Source organism: Anomaloglossus baeobatrachus, chromosome 5 (assembly GCF_048569485.1).
Source record: "Anomaloglossus baeobatrachus isolate aAnoBae1 chromosome 5, aAnoBae1.hap1, whole genome shotgun sequence".
Taxonomy (NCBI): domain Eukaryota; kingdom Metazoa; phylum Chordata; class Amphibia; order Anura; family Aromobatidae; genus Anomaloglossus; species Anomaloglossus baeobatrachus.
This window is the reverse complement of record NC_134357.1, coordinates 57508306-57524393: the sequence shown is the minus strand read 5'-3', so window position 1 is coordinate 57524393 and position 16088 is coordinate 57508306. Positions and strand designations below refer to the sequence as shown.

Below are 16088 nucleotides of genomic sequence, written 5' to 3'. Positions count from 1 at the left end.
GGACCAGCTGAGGACCACTCAGCCCCAGCGCTGCCACAACCAGAGTGCAGCGAAGAACTAAGGGGGAGAGGAGGCCAGGAAGCTGAGGAGCTGACTCCAGTGCCACCAGCAGTGGACCCATACCCAGAGCCAGAGATGCTGCCCTATTCTCGCTGGGATGAGGAAGACCTAACCCCGTCTGCTGACGAAGATCAGCCCAAAGACCTCACCTGGGAGCCTGCAGGCATGAACCCAGCCCGCAAGACACGGCGCAGCAGAGCCAAGTATCCTCCAACACCACAGTCTCCAGAGCAGAGAGAAGTCACAGCCAGAGACCTGCAAGAAAAACGAGCCCTGAGAAGATCCAAAGCCCAGGTCAGAGGACCCCTTTGCAGAGGAGTTGTGGAGGACTTCAATTTGAAAAGCGGATACGGCTTTATTGTAGCAAGAGGAATAAAAGAGGGCATATTTGTGAATCGGAGAGATGTTCAAGCCCACCTGCCCAGAGGACATTCAGGCAGAAATTTGAAAATTGGAGACGCAGTACAGTTCACCTTGCATCAAGGAGAAAGGGGCTACTATGCCTTAGACGTAGCACCATGTCCCAAAGAAGAAAGAAAAGACAAAGAGCCTACAGATGAAACTACCTCAGAGGATGACAAGGAGCAAGAAAACAGCAGGTGCCGTAGCCCAATAGGCCAAAGCCCTGGTACCAAGGAGTAAAGTAAAGAAAGAAGTACCGAAAGTTTGACCAGTTTGACAAGTTGAAAAGTTTGCAACGTTATTGTTTAAGCATGTGCCCACAAAAACTATTGTGAGAAATAAACTTTAAGGCTATGAACTTGCTATAGCCACAAACTCTCGCAGTGTAAATAGTTACACCAGTGGCACCGCCACCAGAGCCAGCCTGTTTAGGGGCTTGGCTCGTCTGCAACCAGGAGGAGTCCGTCCGTATATAGGGCCTTGGCTCACTTGCGACCAGAGAGCACGCCTGTTTATGGGGCCCTGGCTCACCACCACAAAGAGGGTACCTGGTCAGCACCAACTGTGGAGGCCGCCTCTACATCCTGCCAGAAGGGGCTGAAGGCGCGGATCCACCAGGCCAGGTAGACCCTGAAACCACCAGCCCATGAAAGCCGCCTCTACATCCTGCCAGAAGTGGCTGAAGTCGCGGCCAACGGGAGAGGAAGATTGGAGGAAAGGTCTGGGGAAACGGATGGCCCAGACCTGGTTACCAACAGGACCGGTGACCTGCCTCCTGAGAGGGTTTTGGGTGGGTTAACGGACTTGTGGGTGGAGGGTGGTGATGTCTGATACCTGGTGGTTTTAAAAATGTTTTACATGTTTTAATGTTTTATGCATTTTAAAATGTTGTCTTGCAGCCCGAGGACGTGCTGGTGATAACTAAGGGGGAATGTGGCGCCCCTGACCTGGTCAGGCACCACTGAGTACTGCACCCATTCTGGGGACAGTACAATACAGGTAATCCAGAAGGCTGACTGGGGTGTGGAACACAGGCGCATAGTGACCAGGTCTCACACATGTACCCATGAGAGGACCCCTGGGGATCCCAGGAGGGGGCAAGCCTTCACCTTCACTGGAATAGTGGAGGGGGTAGAGCCTCCATCTCCTCTCAAGGGGTGTGGTGGAGAGTCTGGTTGCTAGGTGGCGTAGGCAAGAACAGGAGAGGAGGAGGAGTGAGCCAGTTCAGTGTAGAGTCCAGGGAGCTCAAGTGAGGAGCAGATCCCTGGAGCTGTGCAATCTGACAGCGTCCGCGCAGTGGCTACAGACGGGGGAGAACGGTCAACTAGGAGTGCTACCTGAAAGCCAGCTTCAGCTAGGGAGTGCAACGGAGTGGGAAGTAAGGAGACTGCTAGAGAGCACCAGGCCCAACCGGGCGGCAGATCCCGAAGCAAGGATAGATCCACCTTTCCCTGCTAAACCTGCCGGTGTGGGGCTCTCAAAGCCCACACCACAACACCACAAAAGCCGCAGCCACGTAACCACAGTGAGGGCCCATAGGTCACAGGAGGCAAGCAGCTGGAGTGGCCTGGTCCGGGGAACAAGCATACGGCGAACGAAGGGGAGAGAGAGGCTGCAGCATCTTCCCTGGGTGACCCCCATAGGGACTCAAAGTCGGGGTCACCCCAAACCACCAAGGGCTAAGGAAGGCGAGTCAGTAGTCACCCTCATAAAGTCAGCCTGAAGGATACCTGGTTCCCACCTGGTTCATCCCAGCTACGCCCGGGCTACTCACCCTGCCATCAAATGTGAGTAAAGCCCTTGAAAGACATTCCTGCCTGTGTGGTTATTCTGCGACTTGTGGTACTACAAACCTACACAGGGCCCTGGGGCTTGCCTCACTCTCAGGAGGCTACTACATCCGACTGCACCCACCATCAGCCCCAGGCGTCCCCTAACCTGCAGTGGCGGTCCCCACTGACCGCAATACTGAGAGTGGCGTCACGATCAAACAAGAAGATTTCCTACCAGTGACGGAGATCCAGCAACGTGGAGTCCCTGAAGGTAATGCACCGACACTGACACTACACCTGTGGGGCTTCACAGAGACACAAGGAAAGTCATGGAAAGAGACAGACACAGACAGGGAAAGAGACAGACAGGGTCAAAAGAGAGACGGACGAGGAAAGACAGGGAAAGAGACGGACGAGGAAAGACAGGGAAAGAGACGGATGAGGAAAGACAGGGAAAGAGACAGATGAAGAAAGACAGGGAAAGAGACAGACAAGGAAAGACAGGGAAAGAGACACAAGGAAAGTCATGGAAAGAGACAGACACAGACAGGGAAAGAGACAGACAGGGTCAAAAGAGAGACGGACGAGGAAAGACAGGGAAAGAAACGGACGAGGAAAGACAGGGAAAGAGACGGACGAGGAAAGACAGGGAAAGAGACGGACGAGGAAAGACAGGGAAAGAGACAGACGATGAAAGACAGGGAAAGAGACAGACGATGAAAGACAGGGAAAGAGACAGACGATGAAAGACAGGGAAAGAGACAGACGATGAAAGACAGGGAAAGAGACAGACGATGAAAGACAGGGAAAGAGACAGACGATGAAAGACAGGGAAAGAGACAGACGAGGAAAGACAGGGAAAGAGACAGACGCAGACAGGGAAAGAGACAGGGTAAAAGACAGACAGTCAAAGAGAGAGAGAAAGAGACAGACAGAGAGGGAGACAAACAGAGACTGGGAGAGAAACAGAGAGATAGTTACTGCCGGGTACTACAGCTAGTGGTTAATTAAAATGAATGAATGTAAAAAACATCAATGTAGTGACCCCCCCTATTTTTGATAACCAGCAAAGGTAAAACAGACAGCTGGGGGCTGGTATTATCAAAACTGGGAAGGTCCATGATTATTTGGACCTCCCCAGCCTCAAAATAGCAGCCCATACCCATCTCAGAAGTGGTTCATCCATTAGAGGCTTCAATACTGGAGCTTTGCCTCATTTCTTACCGATTTGCCGAGTTGCGGTAGCATTCGGGGTAATAGTTTTTGGGGTTGTAGTCAGCGGTGTAGTGTCAACGGCCATTAAGTCCTGGTGTTAGTAATGGAGAGGGGGTCTATCAGTCACCCTCATTACTCACCCAGTCAGTCAAAAGAAAAAAAATAGTACATACACAAAAATATCCTAATGGCTTAATATAGAAACAATCAGTAACACTGTCGGCTCTAGTGGTTACTCCACTAATAATTGTACGTCCTCAGTATGACTTGTGGTCTGACTGGTTCTAATGCTCATAAAGTTTTATCAGATTAGGGATGGGAGTTGGCTATTTGTTAAAACCTCATTTTGCCTTTGAAGATTCTATAATTCACCTATTATTTCGGTTGACTTCTTTTTCACCATCTGAGATGAGACACAATAATGCAGGAAATGAATCAGCACATCATGCATCGCTTTACTCACATTTCCGAGTTAGACGTGCTATTTTGGGCCAAAAATTGTGCATGTGGTGAATACATTTAATGTATTTTATGCACATTTGAGACCAGTTGTATTTTTTCTAACCTCCCTTATATACGTGCACACTTGGCTCAGTTGAGCATACATAGTTACTTAAATGGGGTGAGGGGAATGAGCGGCTTCTTACTCCCAAGTCCTCTTCAGGGAGCTGCATATCTCCAGTGGAAGCAGACAGATCTCATACACAATAGAGCACTGTTGGACAAACTCGCCAAGGTTAGTCAACCATCTAAACTTCCCTCCCCCCAATGATGATACTCCAAACAAAAAGGATTGGGAATGTAAAATTTCCTTGTCCAATCTCTTTGTTTCCTGTAGAATGACTTCCCTCTTCCTATTGAGAACATGTGTATGCTCTGCTGAACAGGGTGTGCATGTGTTTGGAGAAGTTGGAACTAGTGATGAGCGAGCACTGCCATGCTTCGGTACTTGATACTTTGTTATGAACAGTCGGTCTCTTGGACGGGCTCATTTCATGTATGCCGAGTATAATGGAAGTCAATGGAGAACGTGAGAATTTTTCGGGAAGATAACACAGAATTCAACTTCACAATAGGTGATGTCACATCTCACCTCCTCCCCCTCCTGTATAGTGACTGATAACACCTCTATATAGAGTAGATAACACAGGATAATAGGTGATGACATAACTCACCTCCTCCTCCTGCACAATGACTGGTAACACCTCTATATAGAGTAGATAACACAAGATTCATCAGTCACATTAAGTGATGTCACAGCACACCTCCTCCTGTACAACGACTGGTAACACCTCTATAAACAGTAAATAACACAGAATTCGTCATTCACAATAGGTGATGTCACAGCCCACCTCCTCTCATTCAATGACTGATAACTTCTTTACACAGTAGATCACACAGGAGCCACCATTTACAATAGGTGATGGCACAGCTCACCACCTCCTCCTGTACAATGACTAGTAACACCATTATATAGAGTAGATACCACAGCATTTGTCATTCACAATAAGTGATGTCACAGCTCACCTCCTCCAGTACAATGACTGGTAGCACCTCTATATAGAGTAAATAACACAGGATTTGTCATTCACAATTGAGGATGTCACAGCTCACCTCCTCCCCTCCTGTACAATGACTGGTAACACCTCTATATAGAGTAGATAACACAAGATTCATCAGTCACATTAAGTAATGTCACAGCACACCTCCTCCTGTACAATGACTAGTAACACCTTTTATATAGAGTAGATACCACAGCATTTGTCATTCACAATAAGTGATGTCACAGCTCCCCTCCTCCTGTACAATGACTGGTAGCACCTCTATATAGAGTAAATAACACAAGATTTGTCATTTACAATAGGTGGTGTCACATCCCACCTCCTCCTCCTCCTCTCATACAATGACTGATAACCTCTTTACACAGTAGATCACACAGGATCCTCCATTTAGAATAGGTGATGGCACAGCTCACTTCCTCGTACTGTACAATGACTGATAAATGATAACCTCTATATACAGGATTCACCATTCACAATAGGTGATGTCACAGCTCACCTCCTCCTCCTGTACAATGACTGGTAACATCTCTATATACAGTGGATACCACAGGATCCACCATAGGTGATGTCACAGCTCACCTCCTCCTTCGACCTTTGTTTAGGTTACAGCATGCTCAGAAAATTTTTTGTTTTGTTTTGTTTTTTTTTTAAATGTAATGCTAAATAATGTTCTGATGACACATTCCCTTTAGGCTTCTATTAGATGATTTCCGGTTATTTGTCTTGTCATTCAGATCTCTGAACACGTCCACGTTTCATGGAAGAAATCCCGTCACTGCTGTGGGGATTGGATCCAGTGTTCTTAGCATTTGCCAAGTTGTACATTAGAGACATTTTGGAACTAAAAGAGTCTCATCAAGTACCTGGTAAGTAAAGACAAAGGGTGAGTGTATTACGAGAAATGTTCCATTTTCCTTGGCTGTCAAGTGAGAAAAGAACATATCTAATACTCTGGACGTGTTATCTCTGGACACTTTTTTAATCTGTAGCTACCACTTAAGCTGGTGTCACACTAAACGACAGCGACAACGACGTCGCTGTTACGTCACCATTTTCGGTGACGTAACAGCGACCTTGTAAGTCGCTGTTATGATCGCTGCTTAGCTGTCAAACACAGCAGAAGCAGCGATCATAAGGTCGCTGTGCTACATGTTCAGAGAGCAGGGAGCCGCGCTTAGCGCTGGCTCCTTGCTCTCCTGCAGCACACATCGGGTTAATTAACCCGATGTGTGCTGCAGCTACATGTCACAGTGCAGGGAGCCGCGCGCACTGCTTAGCGCTGGCTCCTTGCTCTCCTTGCTACAGTATACATCGGGTTAATTACCCGATGCATACTGCAGCCACATGTCACAGTGCAGGAGCCGGCACTGGCAGCAAGAGCGGAGGCTGGTAACCAGCGTAAACATCGGGTAACCAGGGAAAGGTCTTCCCTTGGTTACCCGATGTTTACGCTGGTTACAGCTTACCGCAGCTGCCAGTGCCGGCTCCTGATCGCTTCATTTCGTCGCTCTCTCGCTGTCACACACAGCGATGTGTGTGTCACAGCGGGAGAGTGACGACCAAAAAATGAAGCTGGACATTCAGCAACGACCGGCGACCTCACAGCAGGGGCCAGGTCGTTGCTGAATGTCACACACAGCGACAGCGACGGGACGTCGCTGCAACGTCACAGAAAATGGTGACGTAGCAACGACGTCGTTGTCGTCGTCGTTATGTGTGACACCAGCTTTACTATAGCACATCACGCGTCCTCCACACCCTGTGTGAGTAGAGGACAGGAAAACCCTCAAACGAGTCCCCACACATCTCGATTAAAAAATATTTTTGGGGGATCTCCAGAAGTAGCGACACAAACCAATTATATATATATATATATATATATATATATATATATATATATATATACATATATATATATATATATATATATATATATATATATATATATATATATAGCTCAATGTGTGTATGTGTATATGTCCGCCAAAGGAATCTGCACCGTCGCATTTACAAACACGAAATTTTGCACGGACACCTCATGTGACCCAGGGAAAGTTGTAGACTATGTTTTGACAGGAAAATTTAACCCTGCACTTTACAGTTACTCTCCAAAAAACATGCCTCCATTAAAGTAAATGGAGCCTGGAACTACTGGTTTTAATAGCAGCTGTGAGTGGTTGCTATAGGAACAAAAGACATTGTTAATGTCCTTGGCTCTTAGGGTACCGTCACACTTTAGCGACGCTCCAGCGATCCCACCAGCAATATGACCTGGTCAGGATCGCTGGTGCGTCACTACATGGTCACTGGTGAGCTGTCAAACAGGCAGATCTCACCAGCGACCAGTGAGCAGCCCCCAGCCAGCAGCGACGCTGCACTTGGTAACTAAGGTAAATATCGGGTAACCGCGCTTGGTTACCCGATATTTACCTTTGTTACCAGCGCACACCGCTTAGCACTGGCTCCCTGCACTCTAGCCAGACTACACATCGGGTTACTAAGCAAACCGCTGTGCTTATTTACCCGATGTGTACTTCCGGCTACGTGTGCAGGAAGCAGGGAGCTGGCACTGGCTAGTAACCAAGGTAAATATCGGGTAACCAAGAAAGGGCTTCCCTTGGTTACCCGATATTTACCTTGGTTACAGCTTACCCCAGGCTGCCAGACGCCGGCTCCCTGCACATTCAGATTGTTGCTCTCTCGCTGTCACACACAGCGATGTGTGCTTCACAGTGGGAGAGCAACGTCCAAAAAATGAACCCGCACTGTGTGTAACGAGCAGAGATCTCACAGCAGGGGCCAGATCGCTGCTCAGTGTCACACACAGTGAGATCGCTAATGAGGTCACTGGTGCGTCACAAAAAACGTGACTCGGCAGCGATCTCGCTAGAGATCTCGCTGTGAGAAGTACCCCTTAGACAACTCTTTTGATTATCCTTTTCACTCCTCTATCTTGAATCTTGCGAAGAGCACCCATTAGTGACCGGTTTATGGTGAAATTATGTTCTTTCCACTCCTGGATTATGGCCCCAGCAGTGCTCACTGGAATCTTCAGTAGTTTAGAAATTCCTGTAACCAATGCCACCAGTATGTTTTACAACAATAAGGTTGTGAAGGCCTTGAGACAGCTCACTGGTTTTACCCATCATGAGATGTTTCTTGTGTAGCACCTTGGTAATGAACCACCTTTTTATAGGTCATCAGTTGACCCACCATCTGATATTATTTTTCAATAAGCGGCAGGATTGCTTTCTAATTACATGACATGTGCAATACGTATTTCACCCACTGTGTGTGTATTTTAAAAAAAAACACTTTATGTTTATTCTAATGTTTATTTATACTATTACAGGAATCTTTTTCTATAACGGTCATCCCATCAAACAAGTCGATATACTAGGGACTGTAGTATCGGTGAGAGAAAAAGATGCTTTCTACAGCTATGGAGGTATTATTGGTGTTTACTATGTATTGAAAAGATATATACATATCACATAATGATCACTGTTTGCTTGGTAGTAGCATTGTATCACTGTACAGAACGTAAATCCTTCTCTCATGTGAAAAATGTTATTAAAGGGAATCTGCCACCAGGATTTTGCCACCTAATCAGAGCAGCATGATGTAGGCACAGAGACCCTGATTCCAGCGATGTGTCACTTACTGGGCTGCTTAGTGTAGTTTTGATAAAATCACTGTAATTAGCATTAGATTATCACTAGAGGACTACTTGGCATGCTGCAGGTAGTCCAGCATATTCTGTATAACTGCTAGAGCTGCAGCAGAGAAAATATTGTTTTTTATCAAAATGACAGCAAACAGCTCAGTAAGGGACACATCACTGAAATCAGGGTCTCTGTCTCTACATTATGCTGCACTCAGATGGGGGAGCAAAAATCTGATGACAGATTCCCTTTAAAGGGAATCTGTCACCTAGTTTTTGCTATGTAATTTGAGAACAGCATGATGTAGGGGCTGAGAATCTGATTCCAGCGATTTGTCAATTGCTTCTTTACATGCTGTCATTTTGATACAGTCACAGTTTTATCTGTTGCAGATCTCTGAATTCTGAGCTCACCCACCCATGCCACTGAATGGCAAATTTTTGTGTACACTGTGCATAGGCAGAAAGCTGACAATCATTGGTGAGGTTACACAAAACCGTTTACTACATGGCATGAGACACTTAGTCCTGCAGTGATAATCTCCTGCTGATAAAATGCTGTTTTTATTGAATAACAATACACAGCCCCATAAGTGACACATCCCTGTAATCTGCTGCTTTGCACCTATATCATGCTGCTCTTGGATTATATAACAATATCCAGCTGACAGATTCCATTTTAACTTTTATTCTTAAATCCAAAGATGTCTGCCCGTATTACCCATGTAGTCCCAGATCGATCGATTTTATTTTAATCCCTCACTACGGCACTTCTCTCTGCAATGAACGGCTAAGCTTATTGCACAGATCCAGTAATATGTTGGCCATCATTCATAACCTAAATTATTCTCTGTTCAGCTCTATGCACACGTGGTGGCATTTTTTTTTAGTTTTTTTCATGCGCTTTTCCTTGCAGATTTTAATCAATACTGCAGGGAAAAAGCATCCCAGCAAAGTCTATGAGAATCCTGACTTACTGTGCACACGTTGCATCTTTTTTTTTCTTACTGATTTTGTGGATGAAAATAGAAGCAGCGTGTCAATTATTTCCTACGTATCTATAATCCCCTGTAATGCTTTATCACTACAGTGGATTATATTGCATCACTTTGCTTCACACATCATGCATACAGCATGGTGTGTGAGGCTCTCTCTAGCTCAGTAACCCAGAGTCATCATGATGACGACTGTGGGTTAGTATGACAGCAATCGGGTCCCTGTGATCGCATTACAGGGACCCGATCACCAGGGAGAGTTAAGTGATTCCTCTACCTGCATCCTGAATGCTGCGATTGCATCGATCACAGCATTCAGAGGGTTAAACTGCCGGGAGCGGCATGGGTATTGCTCCAGGCAATGAGAGCCGGGTCCCAGCTGTAAGATCAGCTGTAGACCTAGCGGCGATCACGGGGTTACAGCGCTTGAACCCCCGCGATCGCCATGACTAAAAAAAAAAGGCAGGAAAAAATGCACAAACGCAATAAAAAATGCATAACTTCCTGCCAAAACATGGTTTTTTTTGGCTACTTTCACACATCCGGATTTTTACTCTGCGGCACAATACGGCGTTCTGCAGAAAAACCGCAACCGGCTTTTGTAACGCCGTTTGCGTTTTTTTTTTGCATAGACTTACATTAGTGCCGTATTGTGCCGCAGGGGCTTGCGTTCGGTCCGGTTTTTGCCGCATGCGGCAGATTTAGCCGATGCCGCGGCCGGATCGAACGTTCCCTGCAACGTTTTTTTGCTCCGGCAAAAAACACCGCATTGCGCCGCATCCGGCCGCTGCGGCACATTTTTCAATGCATACCTATGGAGGCCGGATGCGGCGCGATGCGGAAAAAAACGCATCCGGTCGCCACATACGGTTTTTTCCACTGCGCATGCTCAGTAGCATGCCGCAACCGGAAAAAAACGGACGGGCCGCATGTAAAAATTTATGCAAAGGATGAGGTGTTTTCGCCGCATCCGTTGCATAGTTTTCACAGCCGGATTGAGCCGCAGAGCTCAAACCGGATGTGTGAAAGTAGCCTTTGTCTGCAGAAAAGAAGCACACAAAAAGCAACGTGTGAACATAGCCTTACAGTATCCGCATTGTGAATGAGCGCTTCAGAAAGAGAAGATCCGAATCGTCACTTGTAGATCAAATCCACACTATTTCATCTGCTGCTGCGCTCCTCACAGTGGATTTCACTCTATGCTTATCAATCTTATGCTTTGCTATGAAACAAAATTGAAGGAGCATTGTGAGGAAAAGTCTAAACACCCCAATATAATGTCACAAACGCAACCACTCTATAGGAGGTGACACTGAGGCAGGAGGAGCAGAGAAAAGCCTGGAAGTGTAAGCACGGTGTAGTGACTGGGATCCTCCCGCTGCTGTATTATATGCTCCACATGGGAACACCGCGCTGGCACATTCGCTTAATTACCCAAACAATACACCCTTTCTGATTTCACATGTCATGTACTGCCCTCCTGCTCGTGGGCCGACAGCCAAAGTGCCCCACCCAGCCCCTTCCTCCTCCACCGTCTGCCGCCAACTAATGGATCAGCTTCCTGCTCTCTCCTTATTGTTCTAAAGAACTGCACCGTCCAAGCAGATTGATAAGACGGACTGCCGATTTCCCTACGTAGTCCTAAAAAGAAGGGATGCTTATTATTTTTATTATTATTGGTGGTCTTAAAGGGGTTGCCATAAAAAAGCTCATTTTAACCATTAGATCTTGGAATAATAATAATTTCCACAATTGAATGTGTTTAAAAAATATTCAAAATATTCCTGTGCTGATATATATATATATATATATATATATATATATATATATATACCGTATATAATTATGTGTGTGTGTGTGTCTCTGCTGTGTACTGTGTAATGGCCGTGTCTGACCGTACAGGGACATGGACTGATCATACCACATCTCCTGGGCCGGGCAGGACGCAAAAAAGAGGATACAGACGTTATTACAGCACGGGATCATAGTTGATTCTTTTTATGAGGTAAAACATTTCCCTGCCCGTTTTTAAAAAATGTTTTAAGGCCGCTTTACACGCTGCGATATCGGTACCAATATCGCTAGTGTGGGTACCCGCCCCCATCTATTGTGCGACACGGGCAAATCGCTGCCCGTGCCGCACAACATCGCCCAGACCCGTCACACATACTTACCTGTCCGGCGACGTCGCTGTGACCGGCTTAGAAAGGAGGCAGTTCGTTCAGCGTCACAGCGACGTCACTGAACCGTCGCCCAATAGAGGCGGAGATGAGCGGGACGTAACATCCCGCCCACCTCCTTCCTTCCGCATAGCGGCCGGGAGGCAGGTAAGGAGAGCTTTCTCGTTCCTGCGGTGTCACACGGAGCGATGTGTGCTGCCGCAGGAACGAGGAACAACTTAGTTACTGCTGCAGCAACGATATTCGAGAATGGACCCCCATGTCACCGATGAGCGATTTGCACGTTTTTGCAACAATGCAAAATTGCTCATAGGTGTCACACGCAACGGCATCGCTAATGCGGCCGGATGTGCGTCACCAATTCCGTGACCCCAACGAGTTCGCATTAGCGATGTCGTAGCGTGTAAAGCGGCCTTTACCTCAAAGAAAGAATTATTCCTAGTTACATAGGTTGAAAAAAGACCTAGATCCATTTAGTTCAACCTTTCTCCTCCTTTTTTTACATTTTGTCACAAAATCATATATAACCAACAAAATTGTGTGTAGTGAGGAAATCATCCAGCCCTTTTATAAAAATTGTTATAGTATCTGCCATTACTACCTTTTGTGGTAGGGCATTCCACAGTCTGACTGCTCTAACTGTAAAGAACCCTTTCCTGTTTAGCTGCTGGAATCCCCTTTCTTCCTTCGCAGTGTATGCCCCCTGGTCTTTATTTACAATCCTGTACTGTAAAAAAAGTATACAGATATTACAGCAGGTAATTCTTTCTCTGAAGTAAAACATTTAAAAAAAAACAGGTAGGGAAATGGTTTACCTCACAAAAAGAATCAGCTGTGATCCCATCCTGTAATGACTTTATACTCTCTTTTGTGCTGTCCCCAGCCCAGGAGATGTGGTATGATCAGACCATGTCCCTGTACAGTCAGACACGGCCATTACACAGTGCATAGCAGGGACACATATATAAGAATATTTCAGAACTGGAACATTTTGTTAATCACATTCAATTGTGGAAATGATTATTATTCCAAGATCTTAAAATCAACTTTGTTCATAGGAAAACCCCTTTTAGGTAATCTGGAAAAAATTCTGTTAATGTCTAAGGGACTCCTAATATATCCATCCCCTATACATACAGTACATATATGGACTATATCTTGCATACTCCCATTTTTTTTAATGTATTTTCTTGTCTTTTTGTGTCGTGTTCAGTGGACGACAGCACCGGAGTTATCAACTGTACATGCTGGAAATCCTCCGGGCCCAAATGTACGTCTTGTTCAGGTGAGGCATCACTTACAATAACTCTGGGTCCAAATGTACGTCTTCTTCAGATGAGACATCACTTACAATATCTCTGGGCCCAAATGTACGTTTTCTTCAGGTGAGACATCACTTACAATAACTCGGGGCCCAAATGTACATCTTCAGGTGAGACATCACTTACAATAACTCTGGGCCCAAATGTACATCTTCTTCAGGTGAGACATCACTTACAATAACTCTGGGCCCAAATGTACGTCTTCTTCAGATAAAACATCACTTACAATAACTCGGGGCCCAAATGTACATCTTCTTCCGGTGAGACATCACTTACAGTAACTCTGGGCCCAAATGTATGTCTTCTTCAGGTGAGACATCACTTACAATAACTCTGGGCCCAAATGTACATCTTCTTCAGGTGAGACATCACTTACAATAACTCTGGGTCCAAATGTACGTCTTCTTCAGGTAAAACATCACTTACAATAACTCGGGGCCCAAATGTACGTCTTCTTCAGGTGATACATCACTTACAATAACTCTGGGCACAAATGTACGTCTTCTTCAGGTAAAACATCACTTACAATAACTCGGGGCCCAAATGTATGTCTTCTTCAGGTGAGACATCACTTATAATATCTCTGGGCCCAAATGTACGTCTTCTTCAGGTGAGACATCACTTATTATAACTCTGGGCCCAAATGTATGTCTTCTTCAGGTGAGACATCACTTATAATAACTCTGGGCCCAAATGTATGTCTTCTTCAGGTGTGACATCACTTATAATAACTCTGGGCCCAAATGTACGTCTTCTTCAGGTGAGACATCACTTACAATAACTCGGGACCCAAATGTACGTCTTCTTCAGGTGAGACATCACTTACAATAACTCTGGGTCCAAATGTACGTCTTCTTCAGGTAAAACATCACTTACAATAACTCGGGGCCCAAATGTACGTCTTCTTCAGGTGATACATCACTTACAATAACTCTGGGCACAAATGTACGTCTTCTTCAGGTAAAACATCACTTACAATAACTCGGGGCCCAAATGTATGTCTTCTTCAGGTGAGACATCACTTATAATATCTCTGGGCCCAAATGTACGTCTTCTTCAGGTGAGACATCACTTACAATAACTCTGGGCCCAAATGTACGTCTTCATCAGGTGAGACATCACTTACAATAACTCGGGGCCCAAATGTATGTCTTCTTCAGGTGAGACATCACTTATAATAACTCTGGGCCCAAATGTACGTCTTCTTCAGGTGAGACATCACTTACAATAACTCTGGGCCCAAATGTACGTCTTCATCAGGTGAGACATCACTTATAATATCTCTGGGCCCAAATGTACGTCTTCTTCAGGTGAGACATCACTTACAATAACTCTGGGCCCAAATGTACGTCTTCATCAGGTGAGACATCACTTACAATAACTCTGGGCCCAAATGTACGTCTTCTTCAGGTAAAACATCACTTACAATAACTCGGGGCCCAAATGTATGTCTTCTTCAGGTGAGACATCACTTATAATATCTCTGGGCCCAAATGTACGTCTTCTTCAGGTGAGACATCACTTACAATAACTCTGGGCCCAAATGTACGTCTTCATCAGGTGAGACATCACTTACAATAACTCGGGGCCCAAATGTATGTCTTCTTCAGGTGAGACATCACTTATAATAACTCTGGGCCCAAATGTACGTCTTCTTCAGGTGAGACATCACTTACAATAACTCTGGGCCCAAATGTACGTCTTCATCAGGTGAGACATCACTTACAATAACTCTGGGCCCAAATGTACGTCTTCATCAGGTGAGACATCACTTACAATAACTCTGGGCCCAAATGTACGTCTTCATCAGGTAAAACATCACTTACAAGAACTCTGGGCCCAAATGTACTTCTTCTTCAGGTGAGACATCACTTACAATAACTCTGGGCCCAAATGTACGTCTTCTTCAGGTGAGACATCACTTACAATAACTCTGGGCCCAAATGTACGTCTTCATCAGGTGAGACATCACTTACAATAACTCTGGGCCCAAATGTACGTCTTCATCAGGTAAAACATCACTTACAAGAACTCTGGGCCCAAATGTACTTCTTCTTCAGGTGAGACATCACTTACAATAACTCTGGGCCCAAATGTACGTCTTCTTCAGGTGAGACATCACTTACACGGTTGCAATAAATAAGTCTGTGATGCCATGTACCGCCGCTCCGTTCTTGCTCCTAGGGGTGTAGCATTTAAGAAAAAAAATAAAAAAAATCAATGAATTGCAATCTTTTTATCCTCATGATCCTCGGGGCAGACATGCACTTCTATCCTTCATCCTGGCAATGTGATTGTGATTTCCTAGCAAAATGCATGGAGTTCCTGAAGGTCGGATGCGGCCATAACTTTCAGCCTACTCCTGTGTGTTAGGTTAGGTTCACATCTTGTATTACTTTGTGTGAATTTGACTTAACACATTTTACTCCGCATCAAAAATATTTAAAAAAAAAAAAAAAAAGAAGTCTTTTATGTGCGTGGTTTTTAGTTGCAGAAACGATTATAAAAAAAAAAAAAGCACAAACCGTTCGTTCAATCTGCAGATTTAGGATTTCCATTGAAATGTAATCTGCATCAGAAAGGTGCATTGCTGCAACAGATATTGACATGATGTGGATTAAAAAGGGCAGCAAAAAACCAATCCGCACCAAATACGCAGCGTGATCCAGAAATGTACAAGGTGGAACTTTAGAGGTGCAGTCGGCATTACTTATTGTTTCCCTTTTGTAACCTTCACATTTATAAACCAGTTTCCATATCCATCCTACTAAGCAAATCATCGGGATGTTTGCTCTTCGCTTTATGTTTCTTTAGTCAAATAAGTTCCTTGATAAACTTTGTGTTCATTATTGTTTTGATTTGATTCAAGAACCGAGGCCAATACTGGGAAACACAGGCTGGAGTACACAGGAGAAC

The 16088-nt window shown here is 45.2% G+C and overlaps 1 protein-coding gene across 2 annotated transcripts in view; it reads left to right on the top strand.

Moving 5' to 3' along the window:
* STN1 (STN1 subunit of CST complex) overlaps positions 1-16088 on the top strand; it is an 82029-nt gene that overhangs the window by 27551 nt on the left and 38390 nt on the right. For both annotated transcript variants that reach the window (XM_075348530.1, XM_075348531.1), the window contains exons 2-4: positions 5746-5877; positions 8364-8459; positions 13064-13135. In XM_075348530.1, the coding sequence (XP_075204645.1) occupies positions 5769-5877; positions 8364-8459; positions 13064-13135 (277 nt within the window). In that variant the 5' untranslated portion in view covers positions 5746-5768. The remainder of the gene's footprint in view (positions 1-5745; positions 5878-8363; positions 8460-13063; positions 13136-16088) is intronic.